At 37.6% G+C, this 20654-nt stretch overlaps 1 protein-coding gene across 1 annotated transcript in view; it reads right to left on the bottom strand.

Annotated features, from left to right (window-relative positions):
- Positions 1-20654, bottom strand: part of dachs (unconventional myosin-IXb-like dachs) — a 68480-nt gene that overhangs the window by 8772 nt on the left and 39054 nt on the right. The window contains exons 3-10 of the mRNA XM_090410939.1: positions 10500-10639; positions 8585-8754; positions 7927-8101; positions 3365-3439; positions 3093-3177; positions 2896-3002; positions 2633-2759; positions 2404-2525 (exon numbers count right to left, since the gene is read on the bottom strand). Of these exons, the coding sequence (XP_090267065.1) occupies positions 2404-2525; positions 2633-2759; positions 2896-3002; positions 3093-3177; positions 3365-3439; positions 7927-8101; positions 8585-8754; positions 10500-10639 (1001 nt within the window). The remainder of the gene's footprint in view (positions 1-2403; positions 2526-2632; positions 2760-2895; positions 3003-3092; positions 3178-3364; positions 3440-7926; positions 8102-8584; positions 8755-10499; positions 10640-20654) is intronic.

Below are 20654 nucleotides of genomic sequence, written 5' to 3'. Positions count from 1 at the left end.
TCCTCTTCAGCCATTTCATGAATGTGGTTAGGTGAGGTCAAGTTCGTGTTTAACGACTGCCTTTTTTTTTTTTTAAAGTTTTTTTATTATTTCCAATAAAAAACTTAAGAATGATAGAGGAGCATAAAACAGGTTTTAAAAAAAATGTTTCTCCACCTTTTCATAGCCTACAATGGCAGTTGTCACATCCGGGCATCTTTATACATTTCAGTCGTAAATTACATCGAGTTTAAAAGGCAGCTTTGAAATGATGAAACCTTTAACACTCGCTTGCTGGCAGTTTTATTACCGAACATGTCAGAAACTTCGAGATTTGTAGATGATGCACTTTGGCTCCCCCACGACTCTCAATTATTTACTATTGCACCGTTGCTGGGAACAACAAAATGGAGCTAAAAAGGGACCGAATTAAAATGTCTTACGAAGTAAAACCGTAGTTTCAACAATAATATTTATTTTATATTTATTGAGTCGTTAAAAACAGAAATGAAATATTCAACAAAAACAACTTTTTTGTGTGTGCCTGCACGAATAAGCGAAATAACTGAAACTGAAGAGATAAACAAAACGCGACAGGAGAAGAGCTACCCATATTATCAACAGAAAAATCAAAAACTAGATTTAATAACTTAAAATGAAGGTTAGTAATAGAGTGGCACTCTTCCTATTGGGGCTTTGCTTATCTATTTCGTACATGTAAACGCAGGTATGCGAATCGCAGTTTCAGAATTCCAAATTTATAATGAAGCTGCTCCAATCACTTTTCATAGAAATCAGGTTTCTAGCTTATCTCTTTTTCTATGCACTTTTTCAGTGTTGTTCTATTAAACCGGCCGCTGAACAGTTTAGTTTGCTGATCAACATCCATTCACACATTCGCTTTGAATCTACTGAACCAAAACTTCTTCTCTTTACAGTCTGTCCGAGGACTACAACTTCTAACTCTTCAAGAAAAACATCAGCAAGATCTTTTCTCTATCTTGACCAAAGAAATAAATCTCACTTTATTCCCCAAACAAAAGGGAATAAAGTGAAATTATCTAAATTTTGGAATCCGTGGGCATCCGATCTTCACCACTTAGTCGTCAACGATAGCGGAGCTCATGGTTTGAGTTGCAGGATTAAAAACTTGCTTCTCTGAGTGAAAAACGCTACTTGGTTGGGCCAAAATTGCAATATTAAAAAAAAAAAAAAAAAAAAAAAGAATGTCCAGAAGTCAGCGGAATCGAAGTCAACGTTTTTTCTGGAGACAGTTTAGCATTACGGAACCAAAACTTCACACTTCACAAAACAAAAGGCACTCGTGGTGCAAGATTAACCGTTCATAAGAACACTGCGTACTCATAGAAGAGAGTAATAATAATGTAAGCAAAGTGGATATTAGATCCAGCATTATTTCAAAGCCGAACGTAGAAACTATGAAAGTTGCGTAAGCTGCCCAGAGAGAGAGAATACATTCCTCGGCATTCACGAGTTGCCTCAGTGTGGACTACTTAGAAGACATAGGCGCTGCCAAAGCATCTATATATTCGCCTTCTATTGGTCCATTTTGAAAAGGCTTCACTGGACTGTTTCGAACTGGTTGGTTCTCTTCAGAGAGCAGGCAGAAACCTTAAGAGAGCAAACACTCTTTTTCAGCACTAAAGGAACTCGAACTGTCTGAGAGGTGTATTTTTCGTAAGCGAACTCTCGGTCGGTGCGTAAAGTCAGTGAAGCCTTTTGGCCTTTTATTTTAGTAATAATAATGTATTATTTCTGATGGCAGAAAACTAAATGTTATTACATCATTAACTTCATTCTCTTCCTCTCCCCTTCCCACAATGCTCTTTAGGATCACCATAAAGAGTATCGTGGACAGTGGGAGGGAATGAAGAAGGTGATATAGAATGAGGGCCTGAGGTATGAACGCCAGTTACCCCTTTACAAACGAAGAATTATTAATCTTCAGAATATATTTCCAGTATCGTAATTTTATTATTTTAAATTTGGAGTCTGTGGGAATTAAAGCAACCTTTTTAATTTCGGGAAGGACAGAGATTTAACCAAAGATTTATTTTGTTTTATTTGTTTCTCAGCTATGTGAGTATGAAATATCCTTAATTTACGTCCTCTAATATTATGCCGACATTTAATTGCATGCAATTTATGGAATTACGCGCCATTTGCAGTAAAACATTAATTTTGCTTATTTAAGTTAAGACGTGAGCTAGATTTGGGTCTAATTATACATTTGCTATGAGCACTCGCTATCAACAGAATTTTTATTAAAAAAAATATTATCTTAATAGGTTTTAATATTAAATTTTCGTAATCATTTATGAACTCGTTTAACATAATTTATATGGAGTGAACCAGTATTTGTTTAAGTACAAATTCTTCGCTAATCAGCTTCACAAAACTTACCATATTCGCATCGCATACCGACTTGACCAGTTGACCTCGAACATTGTGCGTCCGTGTCGTTAAACCTCGAAAGAGAGCAACACTAGATACCCCTAACAGGGAGGCGACGGATTTGATCTCAGCTGCCCAAACAAAGAAAAACAGTTTAGTTTGTGTGCTATCAGACTGTTCTTAGAACATTAAACTAAAAAATAAAATAAATAATAATAATAACTTATTTCACACCTACCATTGCCCCCTTTGACATCTACTTCCATTCCAGAGCCGTCGATGAATTGTACGTTTCCTAGCAACAGAACAGCAGCTAAAACTCGAACCACATCCATTGAAGGAATACCCAAAACAGATAGGCAAGACTATATAACCAAAAAAAAAAAAAAAAAAATCGAGTATTGCTATAGTTGCTCTAATATCTGATAGATGGCAGCACTATAAAATGTTTCATCTTCAATCGCTGTGTAATTTATTATTATTATTATTATTTTGACTCACCTTCCAAGCCTCGAACCTAGAAGAATCTTCGTTGTCGTTTTGAGTGACATCTCCGTGATTCAGATAACGTAAATTGTGAAGGGAGTAACCGGCAAGACTTAACTGAGCTACAACGAAACGAATAAAACATCAAGGCACTGAAAATAATAAAATAAAATAAACAAGGATACTTCTACGAGAATGCTTTTTTTACGTACCACGTTCTTCTTGCGTGAGCCCGGCTAGCATCTGGTAAAATATGTGATAGTTCTTTTCGCTAGGGAGAGGCCTGATCACTCGAGTCTGAAATCGAAAAAAAGTCATTTAATATCAACCGTTCAAATTATAGAAAAAGTATTGAATGACCGCTAGGTGGCAGTAATATTTACACGGTTACTTTTTTATTCTCTTTTTTAACTCATTTGAAGAAAAAAAAAGCAACAATCATTGCAGCTTTTTAATTATTTTTTCCCCAAGAAATAACGCCTACCTGATCGAGAAAATAACAGTGGATTTTTGTCCTATAGAGGGCGCCATCAGTCACCTGTACTTCGATGAAATGGCCCTAAAGATAAAATGTTTTAATTAGTTCATAATTTTTATTTATTTATATATATATATATATAACTTATTTTATTTATATTTAATTATTTTATTGGATTAATTTACTGATTTTAAAAAAATAAATGCTATAAAATAACGTGTGCACGGAATCATCTGATTTCTTTTGCAAACTTCCCAACTCCACGATTCCTCTCTCCGCTAGATGTTGATCAAATCTTTTTGGCATTCTGTGTGTTTGTTGATCGACTACTTTTGCTTCTTGCAATCATACGCTTTCTTAATGGATGAGGAACTTGTTTAAGAGTCATAACAGTACCAAAGCCACCGTCGTGGCTGACAAGGAAATGAAGTTTTTGTTTATTACATCAGATGGCGCTGAGGTAAAATGCAGTCTTCTAATATTAAGATCAGTTAACCTAAGTACAGATTCACTGTAATCGGAGCTTTTACACATCGTGTGAACACAAGAAGGGTCATTATATTCTAAAGCGATAAGGGGAGGGGGGAGTAATCATGAAATAATGAAGTAACATGGTCTTATTCATGATTGTTTAGCGAGTGGCGATCATTAGCGGGTAAGGGGAAACACAGGGGGAGTGAGTAGGAAGTGAAGTGTGATTCTCACTGCGTATTCGCTAAAATCCATTAAGAGGCTGCAAATGAAGCCTAATAAACATTAAGTTTGGATATATGGCCCTCTTCGGAGTTGGTAGACAAGAAAAGAACTTCCCGTAGCGATAAGCCACCCCCACTTGCATGACGAAAGGCTGACGGGTTAAACACACAATTGCGCACAAATCCTTCGCGCATGCACACAGCAGTTTCACCTCTGACCCCTGTCTCGGTTAGCAGCATTTTTCAAAGCGCTTGACGAAGATATGCGAAGGTCGTGTGGTGTATAAATGTACAGGGGGACTCATTCGGCCATTCACCCGACTTAGGTCCGTCCCTGGAGGCAACTTTCCCGTGCAAGGGGTTAAACAACCGGTGACACCCGACACACAGGTTAAAACGACACAAAAGTCCAGAACCACCCACTGTGATAGGGATTAATTTTTAATTAGCCCTTCTATAAGGAAGAATTCGATAACATGGTCAGCTCACAGAATCTTCCCCTTTCCGATCTGTGGCATAAAAATTTGGACCTCAATTGACATTTCACGTTGTTTATGATAGTCTATGCATCAAATAAAAAAAAAAAAAAAACACCTAGTGAGGCATTCCATCGAGTTATTTCCAATGCTAAATCCGGATTGGATCATCCTGGATTTTTCCAGGTTTGTTTTAAAAATTTCCGCCACTTGGTGTTCCATCTGGGTTCATTTGAAATGCTCCTGAATCGAGTTCCTTCTTTATTTTCGACTGGATCAACTGATGCCAACAAACAGGAGCAGCGCTTAAGTCATTCCTTTTGCTTAAATAGTGTAATTGGGGGTTGTTTGCGGTGAACGACCTTCTGTGTGTACGGCATACGTCAGCTGTGTGAAGACGAGCAGCGATGTGATAGATTAATTATGATGGGATTCTCGTGTGCAGAAGATCGGTCGTGGAGTGGTTACGGCGCATCAAAGCAAGTGTCCCGGAAAGGTCAAGTAAATTATCATAGTCTAGGAGAGAACGAAGGGATGCAGTGACCGGACACCTCACTAGAACTATGAGGTAATAACGTGTTTGGATCTTCTTTAGCGTGAATTGGACTTCTGACAAGACATCGCATAATCTATAAGACATTGAAAGATGCCCAAGAAGATTGTCACATGCACTCATCACGGTCCATGAGTGTTGCAGAGATACTGACGCGGGAATGGAAAAACGATGAGATATCTAAGTGCAGGCCTTTTTTTTTTTTTTCTTTCTTCATTTAAATTAATTCATATATATGGCGCAAAGTACTAAAAGTCAAATATTCTGGTCAACCCCGAGAGATGTCCACCTGGGAATAAGTAACCATCAAGGTGAAAATCAAACAAAAACAGCGAGTATGAGATCAACAGAAAGAGTGCGCATAAAAGGGGAATAATGTTGACTTCTTCAACAAGAAGTTAACATTCGAGAAGTGTTGCAGAGAAATATTATAACCTTGACTATCGATAAAAATTAAAATGTTCAGAACCTTGTTATCTAAATTCGAGGAGGTAACATGCGTCTATAAATCTTTCCTTTCTTCCTGATTTGTGTTCATTGCCGACTCTTGTCCCATTGCTTGCTATGGAGCGACCTTCTTATTCCAGGAATACGAAAGGACAAGCTATTCTCAGATAATATAAGAAATTTATGAATGAAGAGGAAAGTATTCCAACGAGGGGAGGGGAACGCCCTTACAGGGTTAAGTATTACCTTACTGTTCTCTTTGTTGCAACACATGAAAGAAGGTTGTCTTCAATGGCCCGCGGAATGAGTGATGAAAGCGGGGGTTGCATTTCCGTACACGAAATCGAAAGTGCAACGATTTCCCTCTTCTCGTATGTCTCGTCTATGGGACAGACACACAGCGCCTTCTTGAGTCATTGGAATTTTGAGAACATTTTGCTGCCATTTCTACAGAAAAGGGGAGATATTAAATCTCTTTTCCTCTATATTCAATTTCGTTCTGAAAAATATGAGAGTGAAATGAATGGGGAGGGGGAGTCTATTCTTCAACAAGTAACGAATTTAAAGATATACGATACGAAGGAAAAGGTAAACGTGTGAAAGAACTCCACCTACTGGCAATTCCATGAAATATGCCGTCTCCTCTTGGACAACGAGGATACTTGGGAAAAATCATTCAAAAATTTTAAATTAGCATTTGTAGACATTCTGAAGAACAGCATAACTCAGATCATAGCAGTGCGATGTAATTTATAGTTTATTCAAGCAAATTCTAACATCCTTCACGATAAATCTTAGTTTAAAAAAAAAAAAAAAAAAAATAGACCAACTCTTGCTATACTCCATTCGTGTTTAAGTTTCAGATTTCAACCAAAACTGAAAAGCGCTAATAATTTCTTCATAACGATCCCGACCTCAGTACAAAATGAAAAATGTAACAAACGAACACACACACACAGAGACAGAGAGAAAAAAATTGCATCCATAAAGGAATGAAGCTGTTGTTCGCACGCTGAAATAAAAACTCCAAAGGATGCTGGAAGAGCGAAGCGAAGCAATTTATTTCCGTACGAGAAAATTTATTGTACTTTGTGTTTTGAAATCCATGCTCTGCACTGCCTTCTGTCGATGGATTTGGAAATGTCATCATTAGAAAAGTGATTTTAAGATATTTTGTTAATTAGGAGAAAAAACTAAATATCTGTTTTTATGCCAAGTAGTAAACAATGCTAACATCTGGAAAAGCGATTGGGGAAGCGTATATTATTATTATTATATTTTTATTTATTTACGTCACGGTGATTTTATTGGCCAAAGAAAAGGGTAATTGTATTCTGGAGACAAACTTAATTTTATTTCTTAAAACACAAGCTTTGCGACTCAAATTGATGCTAAATCGTACCATTTTTCAGTTTCGGTGAGAATGAATGGACGAAAAATTTAGCAGCTTATTCTGACGCACACTGCGACCAGTCTATTACAGTATCCTAAGGGCGCGTCTAGCATCTTACAAAAAAAAAAAAAAAAAAAAAAAAAAAAATTCAAGTGAAAGCAAGAAAAGTAGATACAGTTCATAAATGGCTGCTTACTTCGCTTATTTTAATATTTTCAATATTGAAAATTGTTGCGGTCTCTTATTATGTTCTTTTACACGAGATTTTTTTTAGATGAAGTAGATAAACCAATCAACCGACTGAAAGCGAATGCGTCCCCGACTTCTGAAGAGGGGGGTGGGAAACGTTATATTTTAGTCCGAATATGCTGAAATTATTATCAGGGGAATGCGTATATTCCGCATTTGGTCGAAATTGTGACCTTTAGAGAGGCGTCTGCGAAGAAGAAAATAATAAAATAAAAAAGCCACAAAAATTATTTAGCTACTTTCAAAAGAGCCGACGTAAATAAACATAACTGCACGTTCAGCTGGTGGAATTTTGATCAAAGTAATTCTCGTTACAAGAGCCGTCACGGCATAGCTGACAGTATTTGTTCCAAACAGTGGAGAGCCCTACATCAAAATGTACCAAACAATAGGTCATCAGAATACGGCAACAAATACTGTGATAGAATCTGTTGTTAACAGACCTTAACAACGCCATTCAACCACAGTTGCTATGACAACATCAGGTGCAGGATGCTACGTCGCATTTCTCGAGTTGCGCAAAGAATTGCAAAAAAAAAAAAAAAAAGAAAACGATGGAACAGATGCTAAACAAAACGATGAATTGCGCACCACAAGAAATTCCACGGACAGGTCCTCCGTTATTACAGTACTTAGCGAAATGTGACACTATTATTCATATCGAGTGAATTCTGAAGGCTGACGTAGGGTGCTCGTAAATCAGACACGCGATCATCCACTCGTGTAAAGATATGGGTCCAAAGAGTGATACTCACAATTCGACTAGATTCGGAGTTGGAGGATGTCTTGGCACTCCCCAGTGACCGGAGAACGGTGAACGCTGCCGCCAAGTGCTTGAAAGCATCGGTTTCGGGTCCGCCTCCCGCTACGTCGAACAACTGACGAAGCAATAACATAGACGAGTAGGTTTTGCCGCTGCCACTCTCTCCACTGTGGAAAAATAAATAGGAAAATATAAAAATTGCGAATAAATCAATTAAAAATCAAATAAGACAACATAACGAATTTATCCCAAATCCCCCAAAAATTACACATTTTCTACCAATCCCAACTAGCTTCGGGGTTTTATTTGGGGGAAAAAAATGTAACACTGGTTATATGCGACTAGTATTAAGGAGGAAAAACTGGCATATTGTCATTGCCACCAGAGGGCACTTCTCTGGTGACGCCGTCATAGATTGAACTGTATTATCAGCGGGATTTATTATTATTTTTTTTCAAACTGGTGCCAGTTGCCTCACTCATCTTATAAAGTTCCCTCCCCCATTTTTCCCCAGAAGAAAAAAAAATGGACAGAGAAAGCTTTTTCTTTTTTTTCCGGCGGTGATAGAAGCTGCAGAGACTGGTACTTTCACTCACCGAAGTTCTCGGATAATAACAGGGAGCGCGCAAAGTGGGCGATATCTTACTTACCTGAGGATAACTGCCTGCGGGTATCCTGTTTCACTTTGTTGTCTTACGGCCTCGTGCACAACTCGTAGAAGTTGAGGACAACGAGATGCTGCATGGGCACTACTTAAAGTCAAAGGGTTACCGACATCTTGATAAGGGTTGATGGACAACAGGATGGGACCAACGTTTGTCTGAAAGACAGGAAAAAAACACAATGAATGAAAAAAACATCAAAAGAAAGCGTTAATCTTGACATAATTAAAAATGCACACATTTATCACGTGATTGCGCCTAACCAGCATTCTCTCTCTCACTAGATATGTTTATTTCATCACGCACGTGCAAGCCAATATCGGAATCGCATGTTACTGGCTGATTGTTTCAATCAGAGCACGTGACTCATGCATCATTGGCTACATTGCGCGATGGACTGTTTTCGACTGAGGTATTTCATTTAAAATTTTGAATTCTAACTAAAACTTTTTAGCTGTTTCGTGTTTACTGCGATAAATAAACACTAAGAGTGTCGCAAACATCCCCTCCTCTCCCCATCTAGACAGCCTCATGGGCTGAAAGCTAACTAAAACGACCCTCTCCGGACATTGGAACTGGCTCTGGGCAATCAAATCAATCACATTTACCGAAATTAGAAAGAAACTCCCTTCGATCGGAGCTTGTCTTCGGGTCGGATGGAATCTCGCATCTCCTCTTGTCGCATTCGGAGCTTCTGGGAAACCAGCCGTCCCGGCATGCATCGGGATAGAGCTTGGGTGTGGTTTCCGATCCCCGCCCTATCTTTAAGCACTGCCAAAGTCAGCGATAGGACTGCTGCTTAAGCAGGGGTATTGCCCTCTGTGTGCAGTCATCATTAACATCCGTCTTTGTCATAGAAGCTATCAGTGAGAGAGCCAAAAGCTCCCGTACTCGTTCATTTGGACTTGACAAATGCGAAACATCTCCATTCGACACATCGACTGCACGTATCCCTTAACGATAATGGTCTGTCGCAGTTCCAGTTTTTCCTACGATAAATAGGCACGCAAAATGTTCGTCTCGAGATGGCTCCGGTGAAGTTCAAAGGTCAAGGGTTGCCGCATACTTGTCTATTGCCAAAAGGTAGCGCCGGAGTCGCAGCCAAAAGTTGATGATTACGAGATTGCTTTCGTCATTGAAATACTGGCGCCCTCTTACGACCACCGCATGAACTAGTTATTCGAGTGCGAAATGGGGTCTGGATTGATTAGAGCAGATACCGTTGCACTTGCACACCTGACTGGACTCGTTCGTTGCTCAGAGTGGGGAGTTGGGCCTAATTTGATAGCATCAACGTGTGGGATAAGGGATTACCCGTTCATCAAGTTCTGCTTTGAATAAGAGTGTCGCAAACACTGACAGTGCCGGTTCCAAGCAAAAAACAAAGAAAAGCACATTAGGGAACATTCCAGGCATTATTTAAAAGAATCTTAGTAGCGATCTGTCTCTACATACAAATATTCAGTCATTAGCAAACTATGATAAAAAAAAGTTTATGACGTCATAGTTATACTGCCTTTGATAACACTTATGTAACTCTTAGTCCACCTATCACAACTAAATCAGATGTACAACCTTTCTTAGGTGGAAATGATATAAGAATAAAAATAAAATCGTTTGCTGTGCCAAAATGTCGATGCTTCGGGGTCTACACGCGGCACTAACGAGGTACTGGTTTTGCAGCCTCTCGTGAGCGAGATTAACAAAGAAAAAAAAAATATGCTTGCTGTTTAAACCGATATTTAGTTGAACTTGACAAGGGTTTTAAAAGTAAAATTCCAGAAATAAAAAAAAGCACAATTTTCATTGCGATAATGAAAGATGTATATTACATTAAGAATAAAATTTGCAACCTAGGTGACACATTGTTAACGATATTGCGACATTAATACTCAACACTTACAAAGTATTCTCTGCTGAAAAACCTGGCATGTAGAGTCCTCAAGACGGCATCCTCTGTTAAGGGACCGGGTAAATGAATCAAGTCTTGAACTTCGGCACAAACACTGTGTCGTATCATACCAGAGGGCGTTTTTGTTAACTCTAATAAAAATAAAAGAGAATCATAAGGCCTTTATTCTTGTTATATCTGTATCAAAACAAATCGAAGTGTTTTTGTGCCCAAATGATTTTAATATATGCAATACTAAGGCTCAGTAATAAAAAAAAAAAAAAAAAAAAAAGAAAGAAAAAGAAAAATACAAGCAAATGATTTCCTGCTTCTTAGCAATACGAATAGAAGTGAACTTCTAATAATATAAGTGGCAACAATTACTTCCTACGTAACAATACGAAGTCATAGGTCGCTTGGTGCTCGCAGCAGAACACGTGCGACACAAAATAAATGGAGGAAAAACATCGTCCATATATGTTCAATTTGAAGCAAACTCATTGGCAGTTAAAAAAGAGAGAGTGCCGAAGCGTGCATCACCAAGGCCGTTTGAAGGTCACCGACAATCATTTGTTGTGAATGGCATGCTCCTGTTAAGCTAATTGATACTTTCAAGCACTTTATGGAGCCCTAAGTAATGATGTGTAAGGATATCTTCGGGCCCACTTGTGATACCTATAATCAAACCGAGTTGGATGTTTGGGTGTTGTAAGTGGCGACCTCTGGGAACTGGTCTTGTACCACGCTAATTGGGAGGTTTTTTTTTTTTAAGTGTAAATATACATTGTTATAATTTAATGACATGAGATATCTAAGAGGAAATAAACAGCTATAAATCACAAAACTGGCTCGATGGTTCAGATGTCCTCTGATGGTTTAGAATGCTTCAAGATCTGCCTCGATGTTAGTATGCTGCTGGTAGGACACGCATGAATATTGATGAGAAAATGAATCGGAGAGGATATTTTATACTGAAGAAGGCATTTATTGTGTTGAAATAGTGATAACCTCGAGGTTTTCTTGGAATACATAGAAAACATTTACGTAACTGCAGCAGCATCCCAAAATCTCTAATATTTGAGCTATTTTTTTATTTTTAACAATTACATATGCTTTACAAACGATTCCTCTTGCTATGGAATACTGTTTCCACGTTTAGAGAACCATCTTCAAGATTCGGACATCTTTCGTTAACGGAGCACATTCAAAATGGATTAATATGACGTTTCTAAAGTATATTCAGAGGCTCGGTACCCGCTTTTGAATAAAAGTTCTCGGGAAAAGTAAAAATTCAAATATAAACGACGAAAAATGAAATTAAATAACAGAAATGTATAAATATTGTTTACATTTGAATAATTATCTGCATGCGCAGGTAATTATTCAGATGTTCTTCAATTATTCAAATGAAAAATATTCTATTTTTCCTTGCAAAATTGACCTCAAAATTCTTTCTAATTTACTCCTTTTACATAATACGGTATTCGGTAGCGTAATCAAGTGATGCCACCTTTTGGTTACATCGGTTCGACCTCTCTTCGCGTCCCATATTATTATTATTACATTTATTATCATCATCAAATTCCTGCCATGTACCCTCAAGGGGTGTACAGGATATGATAGTACTACATGAAAAATTTACATCATTACTAACTTCCTATCTACAATTTTCCTCCAAATCAGTCTGTTACTTGTCAAGACTCCAACATTATCAGATCTTATATTTCTATCGTCTAAGGCACTTTGTACATATCAATCCACCTATATCTTGGTCTTCCTGTGGGTCGTTTTGCTACCAACTTGGCAGAGAACACTTGTTTTGCTAATCTTTCTTCGCCCATTCTGTTTAAGTGACCTTGCCACCTGAGATTAGCTCTGATAACACATTCCTGGATTTTGACAATGTCAAGTTCTTTCCTAATATCCTCATTTTTAATATGATATTGCCATTGATGCCATCTGTTCACGCCTCTAATCTTTCTCAGGACTCTCATATCTGCGGTCTCTAGTCTTTGGTCAAGTGTTTTACTTCTGACCCAGCTCTCAGATCCATAAGTTAAAATTGGTTTGAACACTGTCTTGTATACAGCTAATTTAGTGTTCCGACTAATTTCTCTCTTATTTCATATGAATTTATTCAATTGACTTCCTACCATACCATCTTTGTTGATTCTGTTGTCTATTTCTATATTCAATTTACCATCTTCACTAAAATCGTGCCTAAGTAGCCGAAATGTTTCACTTGTTCCACAGGTTCCCCGTTCACAACACAGTTGACATTTTCAACAATTCTACCTATTTTCATTGTCTTTGACTTTTTAATGCTGACCTTCATACCATATCTATTACAACAGTTATTCAATTTAGTCAGGGGAATCTTGCAACTTGTAGCGGATTTATTTAGAAGTATAACATCATCCGCATAGAGCAAATATTGGAGATGTTATCATTAGACATGATAACATCTCCAATTCTGATATCATGTTTAATACCACTTTCCTTCATAATGTGATCCATATAGATAATAAATAACAGATGATAATATGCATCCTTGTCTCACACCAGATTTAACATTAAATAAAGATACTTCCTTCAATTCTAACTGCTGACTTACAACTCAAATAAAAACTAAGTATTGCTTGATATAATGCCCCATTGACACCATATAACTGCAGTGTATTGAACAGCTTCTCTCTTGGCACCCCTTGTCATATGCCTTTTCCAAATTGACAAAACTTAAATACGGATCTTTGTTATATTCCCATGCTTTCTCAACTATTTGTCATAAAGTGAAAATCTGATCCTGACAGCCTCTATTTGGCCTGAATCCAGCTTGTTCTTCACCAAGCTTTTCTTCCACAATTCTTCTCAATCGTTTCTCAAGTATACTTGCATATATCTTACCAGGAACACTCAGTAAGGAAATACCTCTGCAATTCTCACATTCAGTTTTGTTTCCCTTTTTATATATGGGTACTATGAGAGCTCTACTCCAATCATCGAGAATTCGTCCCTCTGTCCAGGCTTTCTGAACTATGCAATGCAGCCACTATAAGACTTTTATACCACCATACTTCAGCATTCCTGGTCGAATATCATCTACTCCTGTTGCCTTTCCACATTTCAAGCCTTTGATGGCGTTTTCTACTTCAAGTATGGATATGTATTCCTGACTGTATGCCTGTTGAGTGTTTTTTACCACTCTGCTATCACTGCTTGTTTCATTTTGCAATTTTTCGAAATAATTATCAAGGATATTTTTTTCTCTCGTTTTCATGTTACCTTTATCATCTCTAACTCCTTTTACAGCACTCTTTCCTTCATTTCTAAGCTTCATCAACAACCTCCAGAATATTTTGCCAATTTCTTGATATTTATTTTCTATGTTCTTGCCAAAGTCCTCCCATGACTTTTGTTTAGCTACTTTTACACACTGTTTATCTTTCTTACATTTGTCTCTGTATTCTCTAAGAGTACAAGCTGACTTATTTGACAGGAACTTTTGGTATGCTTTCTTCTTTCCTACACTGCCTCTTTAACTTCCTGTGTCCACCATGGAGTTCTGATTTTTCTATCCTTGCAGACAACCTCACCACATGCCTCTCCAGCTGAATCAGTCAGGGTTTTCTTCAAGGCTTGCCACTGAATCTCTAAAGTTTGGTTCCTGTTCTCAAACTCTTTCATTTTTTTTTCAATAATCTTTGTGTATTTTAGTCCACAGTTCACATCTGAGAGCTGCTCAACTTTTATTCGCTTTAAAACTTTCTTACGTGTTATTCTTTTGAATATGAAATTCAATTTTATCCTGCTCAAGACTAAATAGTGATCACTTCCAATTTCAAATCCTCTGTACACTCTGGTGTCCTGCACCAGGGAGAAAACATCGCTATCAACAATAACATCGAGGGAGGGCATCTACTCTACAACTCTACATCTCGCTACTCCACCAACCTTCATCACCGAACACCAACGCCATCTACCGCCCACCACCACCACTAATACTTTCACAGACAATTACAAACATTCATGCCCACGGCTGGATTCGAACCCGACACTCGGGCCAACCAGGCCCGCGGTTATAATATCCTTTCAGCTAAAAGGGAGTTAGCTGGTCTCAATACTGAGGCCGAACGATTTCCCCCCAAAACAGGAAACAAAGTCACAGTGTTACAGACAACAACTCATTTGTCTCATGGCTTTACCTATCTAAGGTAATTCCATTTTTTTTTTAATATGTTTAAAATAAAAGCATTAAAAATTGGAAGAAATGAAAACTTCCTTAATCTTGTTGTTGGTGTATTATGGCTGCGTCTTCCATTGGCTGACCTATTATAAAAAACAAACGGCATGTTTATCATTAGATAAAATACTTGAAAAGCACATGGGATTAATATCGCGAAACGTTTTAAGGCCAAGTCAATTTGGAAAAGAATGAAAATAATTTACGAAAACGAATTTTACCAAATGGCAGGCAATTTGAGTTGGAGCCACTGACATTGCGAATGCGCATGTTTAAACGGTGGCGCCAATTCTAATCAACAGGGAAATATTTATAGAAAATGCAAAACACCAGAAAACAAATGTTAATGGGAAAGGAGCGAATTTGACAGAAAAATATCGAATTAATTTGATTACGGTTTTTTTTCCGACGGTTACTTAGGTCGGGATTTTTAAGATATTCTTAGGACAGTACAGTATATGGCATAGGTAGAATGTGATCTGTTTATAGGATTAATAAATGTTCGGAGGTAAAGTAACGTCTGGAGGCGAAAGAGAAACATTAAAGTGAGCTTAATCAACAAGGTGGAGGTAATCCAAGATAATCACGTAAATCAAGGAACGCGAATATACTGCATTCTCATTGGTTGATCTACTGGAGTCGTGAGGGAAGAAGCTCGCTACTCATAACAGCAATCACGTGATTTAGAGCGTGCCTTTGTTTACATCCACTCATCGGCCGAACTGACTGTTGTCACTGGGATGTTAAGGAAGCAATAATGACTTGAAGATAAATAACAAATCTGAAGATCCTTGTACTGTAGTCTTGGGAGAAATAAGACAGAATTCAGCTTTACATAACGATGATTTTAATCAGAATATCACATTCTTCACCAGAGAATGATCTAGCGATCAGTATTCACAGAAGTGGAACAGATATCTGTTGAGTTGTGTAGTACGAGATTTGCCACATGAGCGCGTAGTAGACATATCAAGCTTTTAAAAAAAAATAAAAAAGGAAGATTATTTTCAAAACGATTTTATACCAAATTCGTTCGAGATGTAAAGAATTACCACTGCCTGAATTTTTTCCATCTTTCCGTGACATTTGCTGAACAGGTAGGCGATTATAAACAAGATTCCCTGTTGGTCGACCCCTTAACAAGATTTTGCGTGAGGAACGTATAATTCCTTTGCAATTTAAGCAGCGAAAGCGATCACTCCAGAAAGGATACGAGCGTAATAGGATAAACTGGTCGACGACATTTGTCTACCTTCTTGAGAACAGATCCTTTTTGACCAAAAGGGTCAAAGAATCAGAAAGTCGATCTTTTTCGAGAAATAGTTTCAAACCGAAACTGCGCTTAGTTTTTAAATTCTCTATTACTAAATAGTAAAAAAAAATATTATTAGATATAGAATATACAATTAATAAATTCTTCACGAAGTAAAAATATTTAGATTTTTTTTTTTTCATTCATCACTGAAATAAAACGCAACTCCACATTTCCTTTAAATACATTTTCTTAAACGTTGTTTAAGATAAAATAATAAAATAAGATAAAATAATAGAACTGATAAATACTTTCAGTTATCTTGAATGTGAAATATCATATGAAGGAGAAAAAGACATAAAATTAAAAACTTCAACATTTTTGCAGATTATAGGCCTCATAAATATAACGCTCAATCTGAATATTGTACAAAAAGAAACACGCTTGAAAATATACAATACTTTAGCAGTGCCCACATTATTATATGGCAGTGAATTTGGTCAATAAACAAACAAAATAAAAAAAGAATAAAAACAAGTGAAATGAGATTTACAAGAAGAACTGCAAAATACACATTATTAGATCAAAAAAGGAACGATGATATTTTAAAAGAACTAAAAACAAAATCAATAGAAGAAAAACTCAACAATTATAAACAAAAATGGATTGAACATGTAAACCGAATGGCCAACACCCGACATCTAAAACAAATACTAAAATATGAGCCAACTGGAAAAAGAAGGCAGGGTAGACCAATATGGTCTATATCCGTATTTAGTGTTATGATGATGATGACGTGTGAAATATAATTTAAAAAATGTAGAAATGAAGAGCAGTGTGATTGTAAACAACGACCAGTGAGAGTCTAAATACAATTTTTTCATTGCCTTTTCGCGGAGAGTTGGAGTATTTTGTCTTTGCTTCTACCCAAGAGTTACCTATATTCATCGAATGAAATGCTGATCGTAATTGTGAGTCTAGAAATAATTCGCCATTTTTTGTTTCTTTGCTACCCTACAATGTTTGGATTCGAACATGAAATCATTAGTTTCTCGAAAATAGTCATCGCAACACCGATAACAACATAGGGGAGATAATAAATTTAGCTTAATCCTTTATCCAAGTGTGAGCAAACAAAGTTTGCATCTGAAAGTATCATCAGGACTGGGGTAAAGTGGTACAACACCACTTTTGTACCACTTTACCCCAGTCCTGAAGATACTTTCAGGCGCAAACTTTGTTTGCACACACTTGGATAAAGGATTAAACTAAATTTATTATAGTCTGACCAAGTGAAAAATAAACTTTCAACATAGGGGAGATATTTCTATTCAAAACTACTCACGAAAATTGGCTTTGAAAAAAAAAACAAAAAACCGCTTAATTTCTCACGCCTGAAAAGATTCAAATACACAAATTGCTACCATTATAAACATTCTTACATTTCATTAATCTCAATGGCTTAATAACAGAACGTTCGTAGCTTAGTCTATATCGACGATGCCTTCTGGGTGAAGACATGGATTCGAATTGCCCCTAGGATGAAGAACCTTCATCAGGACTTTTCCAGTGAAGGCCTCAAAAAGATTCTTTGAAATCATGGCCAAAATTTCAAACAATCAATTATAATGACGTAACGCCACATGACAGTTCTTCTAGGGCGCAGCGACCTTGGTTAAAAATTATTACTTAATTAATAAAAAATTAACTTAATTTTTATATATTCCACATTTCAAATAGCTGAAAGATTTTCTCTTCTTTTTGGCGATATTCATTTCTTGAGTCTTTACGATTGTTCCAGGTGACAGTTGAAAGGGAGAAATATGGATTGCATACGAAGTGAAGTTTTCCAAAGGGGAAAACGTTTCTCCCAACTGCTCATCCAACTACGGCTTTGTAAATGCCTGCAACCTACCAATTATGCGAACTCCTCCAGGCGCGCCTAGCAGAGTAATGGGAGTAAGATTAGTTCATTAGTTGACCGGGAATGCTCCCTTAAAGCATCACCAGTTGGTTTGATCCACAACAATTTAAAAGTTATTCCCACGAAATCGAAACAAAAGTCGGAATTCTCTGTATAATACACGTGTTTATTTGGAGGAAGTCATTCATATTACAGGACAGAAGGAATGGAACTGACTGGATTTTACTTTGGCGAAATCCAGTCAGTTCACGAATTTGATTAATTCGTGAACTGACTGGATCACGAATTAACCACGAATTTGGTTAATTCAATCCTGCATTTACAGAGTGGTGGGATTGCAGGGGTGGCCAAGTTTCCTGACTCAAGAGCCATATAGGATGTTTTCCAGATGTTTGCTAGCAGTAAAACATTTTCATAAAATTCTTTTAAAAAATTTTATGAAAATGTTTATATAAATTTTTTTAAAATTTTTTATATAAACAGACCTTTAATACATTTAATGATACACTCACCTTACCCTGTGGGTTGATTATCCACAGGGTAGGGTGGGTGTTGATTACATTATCCTGTTGGTGCCATTAACCAGGACAAAATGTACGCAGGATGCATTTTTGTCATTTCGAAGTTCCTTCGTTTTTTTCTGTTTATTTGGATTATGCGTGTGAAAAATTTTACATAAAATATAATATATATGTTATAACATGTATTGATGTGTATTAAAAATATTCTACATGTATCGTGCATTTTTGTCTTTTATGATAAACAATAAAAACCAAAATTGCCTCGAGAGCCGCAGCGAAGAACCTCGTGGGCTGCGATTTGGCCACCTCTGGGCGACGTATTACAAAATCCGAGATTTTTTTTTTCAATAATCGCGAATAATTGAACTCAAAATTAAAACACCCCAATGAATAAGGCAGCGAAATCTTCATAAATAAATAAAATAAATAATAATAGTAAAAAGAAAAAGTATACACTGGTATTCGTGCTATTTATTGCTTTGTATGTTAGCAATAATAAATAAGACATCAACTCTATGGAAAAATACGCGCGGCAGCACAGCGAATACATTCGTGACTCAGTCCTAGTGCAAAGAGGATAGCCTATCCTGTTCGCAAGTTGCGGGTTCGAATCCTATCGTGGGCATGGAGAGTTGTAAATGTTTTTACGTGTTAGATGAATGTCATGTACTACTAAAGGGCATTTACGCGGTGTGAAGTCACCGCCACGATCCTATGAGAAGAGTTCCATGTTTGGTCACTAGAGCAAGTTTTCCGTATTTCATTGTTTTTGGTTCTTTTGCGTGTTCTTCAGCCAATAAATTACCATCCAGTTATACCACGTAATGCATTATTCTTCTGGACCCCAATGCGCCGGTACAAAACTAGATCTCTGACTCTAAGTGCTGTGGATGATAATCACGTAGCACCACCTAAATAGATCACAGTAAGAACACAAGATTTATTTCTTTAGAGGAATCTCGGACAAGTCGGATAACTTACAGGTGAGGGAGGTGCATGAGAAGAATTCGTCGGTGGGAGAATTTGCATTTGGGAATTATTCTCCTCTTACTCTCCTCTAAAGGCAGGCATTTGTATCGGCGTAGGCTGTCAAATAATTCCACATAGTGTTATTTGGAGTCCGAGCTATCTCTAATGTCTGCAGCGCCCTCGGGTAACGATGAAAGCAAATAATCGAGGGTTATTTTATTTTTCGCGTTCAACTCGTAGTTTCAACAAGGCTTCCAACGGATCACGTCACCAATCTGAGAAAGGGGGAAGAAAGGGGGGTTGGCTTGTTCCGCGTTGCTTTTGCATTGAAGGAAGCAACAAGCAAATATCTCCTCTCCCACGGACGCTTGAAAGTAAGTTTTTTTTTTTTTTTTTTTTTTTTTTAATCTGTAGCCTACGGATAGGAACGCCACATTGACCTTTCAAAACAGCTATGTAGGGCTCGAAGCAGCCGCTTGACGTTAGGAGTACGTGGAATGTCGCATCCCCAAGGCACTGGGATGGCTTCAGTGTGTGATGGAAGGGAGTCTTGTGCGGACCTACCTGTCGGGGGGGGGGGGAGGCGATCCCAGGTAGGACCTGCAGCAGTGGCAGTTACACAGCAGGCTGCGCCACTCCCTGGCGTTGGGTTGTTGGATGGAGCAAGGGTGATTCAGAAGCGAGCTAACTGCAGGCATTTGTATCGGCGTAGGCTGTCAAATGTAAGCTCCGAATCGCCTGGTGGAATTCTTTTGTGTAGCGTTCTTTACTATTCACCCCCCCCTCTTTTCTTGCTCGTTTTCCCTCGCCTCAGCTCTTATCCCCGTGTTTGTTGTACATGGGCGGCGTCATAAATGGTGACCTTCGAGGGGATACAGTGACATCTAGCGAACTATAGTGTTACTAATCGAAGTATTATTGATATTTGATCACCGATTTCACCTTTCTATTCCCGCCGAACACAAGTGGCAATACTAATAAAGATTCAGGGATGAGTTCATTTCAAAAGAAGCTAATGCCCTTTAAGAAAGAAACAACAAAAAAAAAAGGGAAAAAAAAACTAATTCGCTTGTTTTTCTGATTTATAAAGTTTAATCGTGATCAACGAAGTCGTTAACTGAATTTATATTCATACGATGAATGCAGCAATCTCAGTACCGAATAGGATTTGCGGGACATTAGCGAACGCGGAAATAATTAGAAGTTAATATTCCCCCCCCCCCTCTGGTTTTCCTCCAATTGATGTTACTTCTGTTTTGTC

This window comes from Typopeltis vanoorti, chromosome 21 (assembly GCF_054136105.1).
Source record: "Typopeltis vanoorti isolate ZY-2024b chromosome 21, IOZ_Tvanoo_1.0, whole genome shotgun sequence".
NCBI classification, from domain to species: domain Eukaryota; kingdom Metazoa; phylum Arthropoda; class Arachnida; order Uropygi; family Thelyphonidae; genus Typopeltis; species Typopeltis vanoorti.
This window is presented reverse-complemented; position numbering and strand designations above follow the sequence as displayed.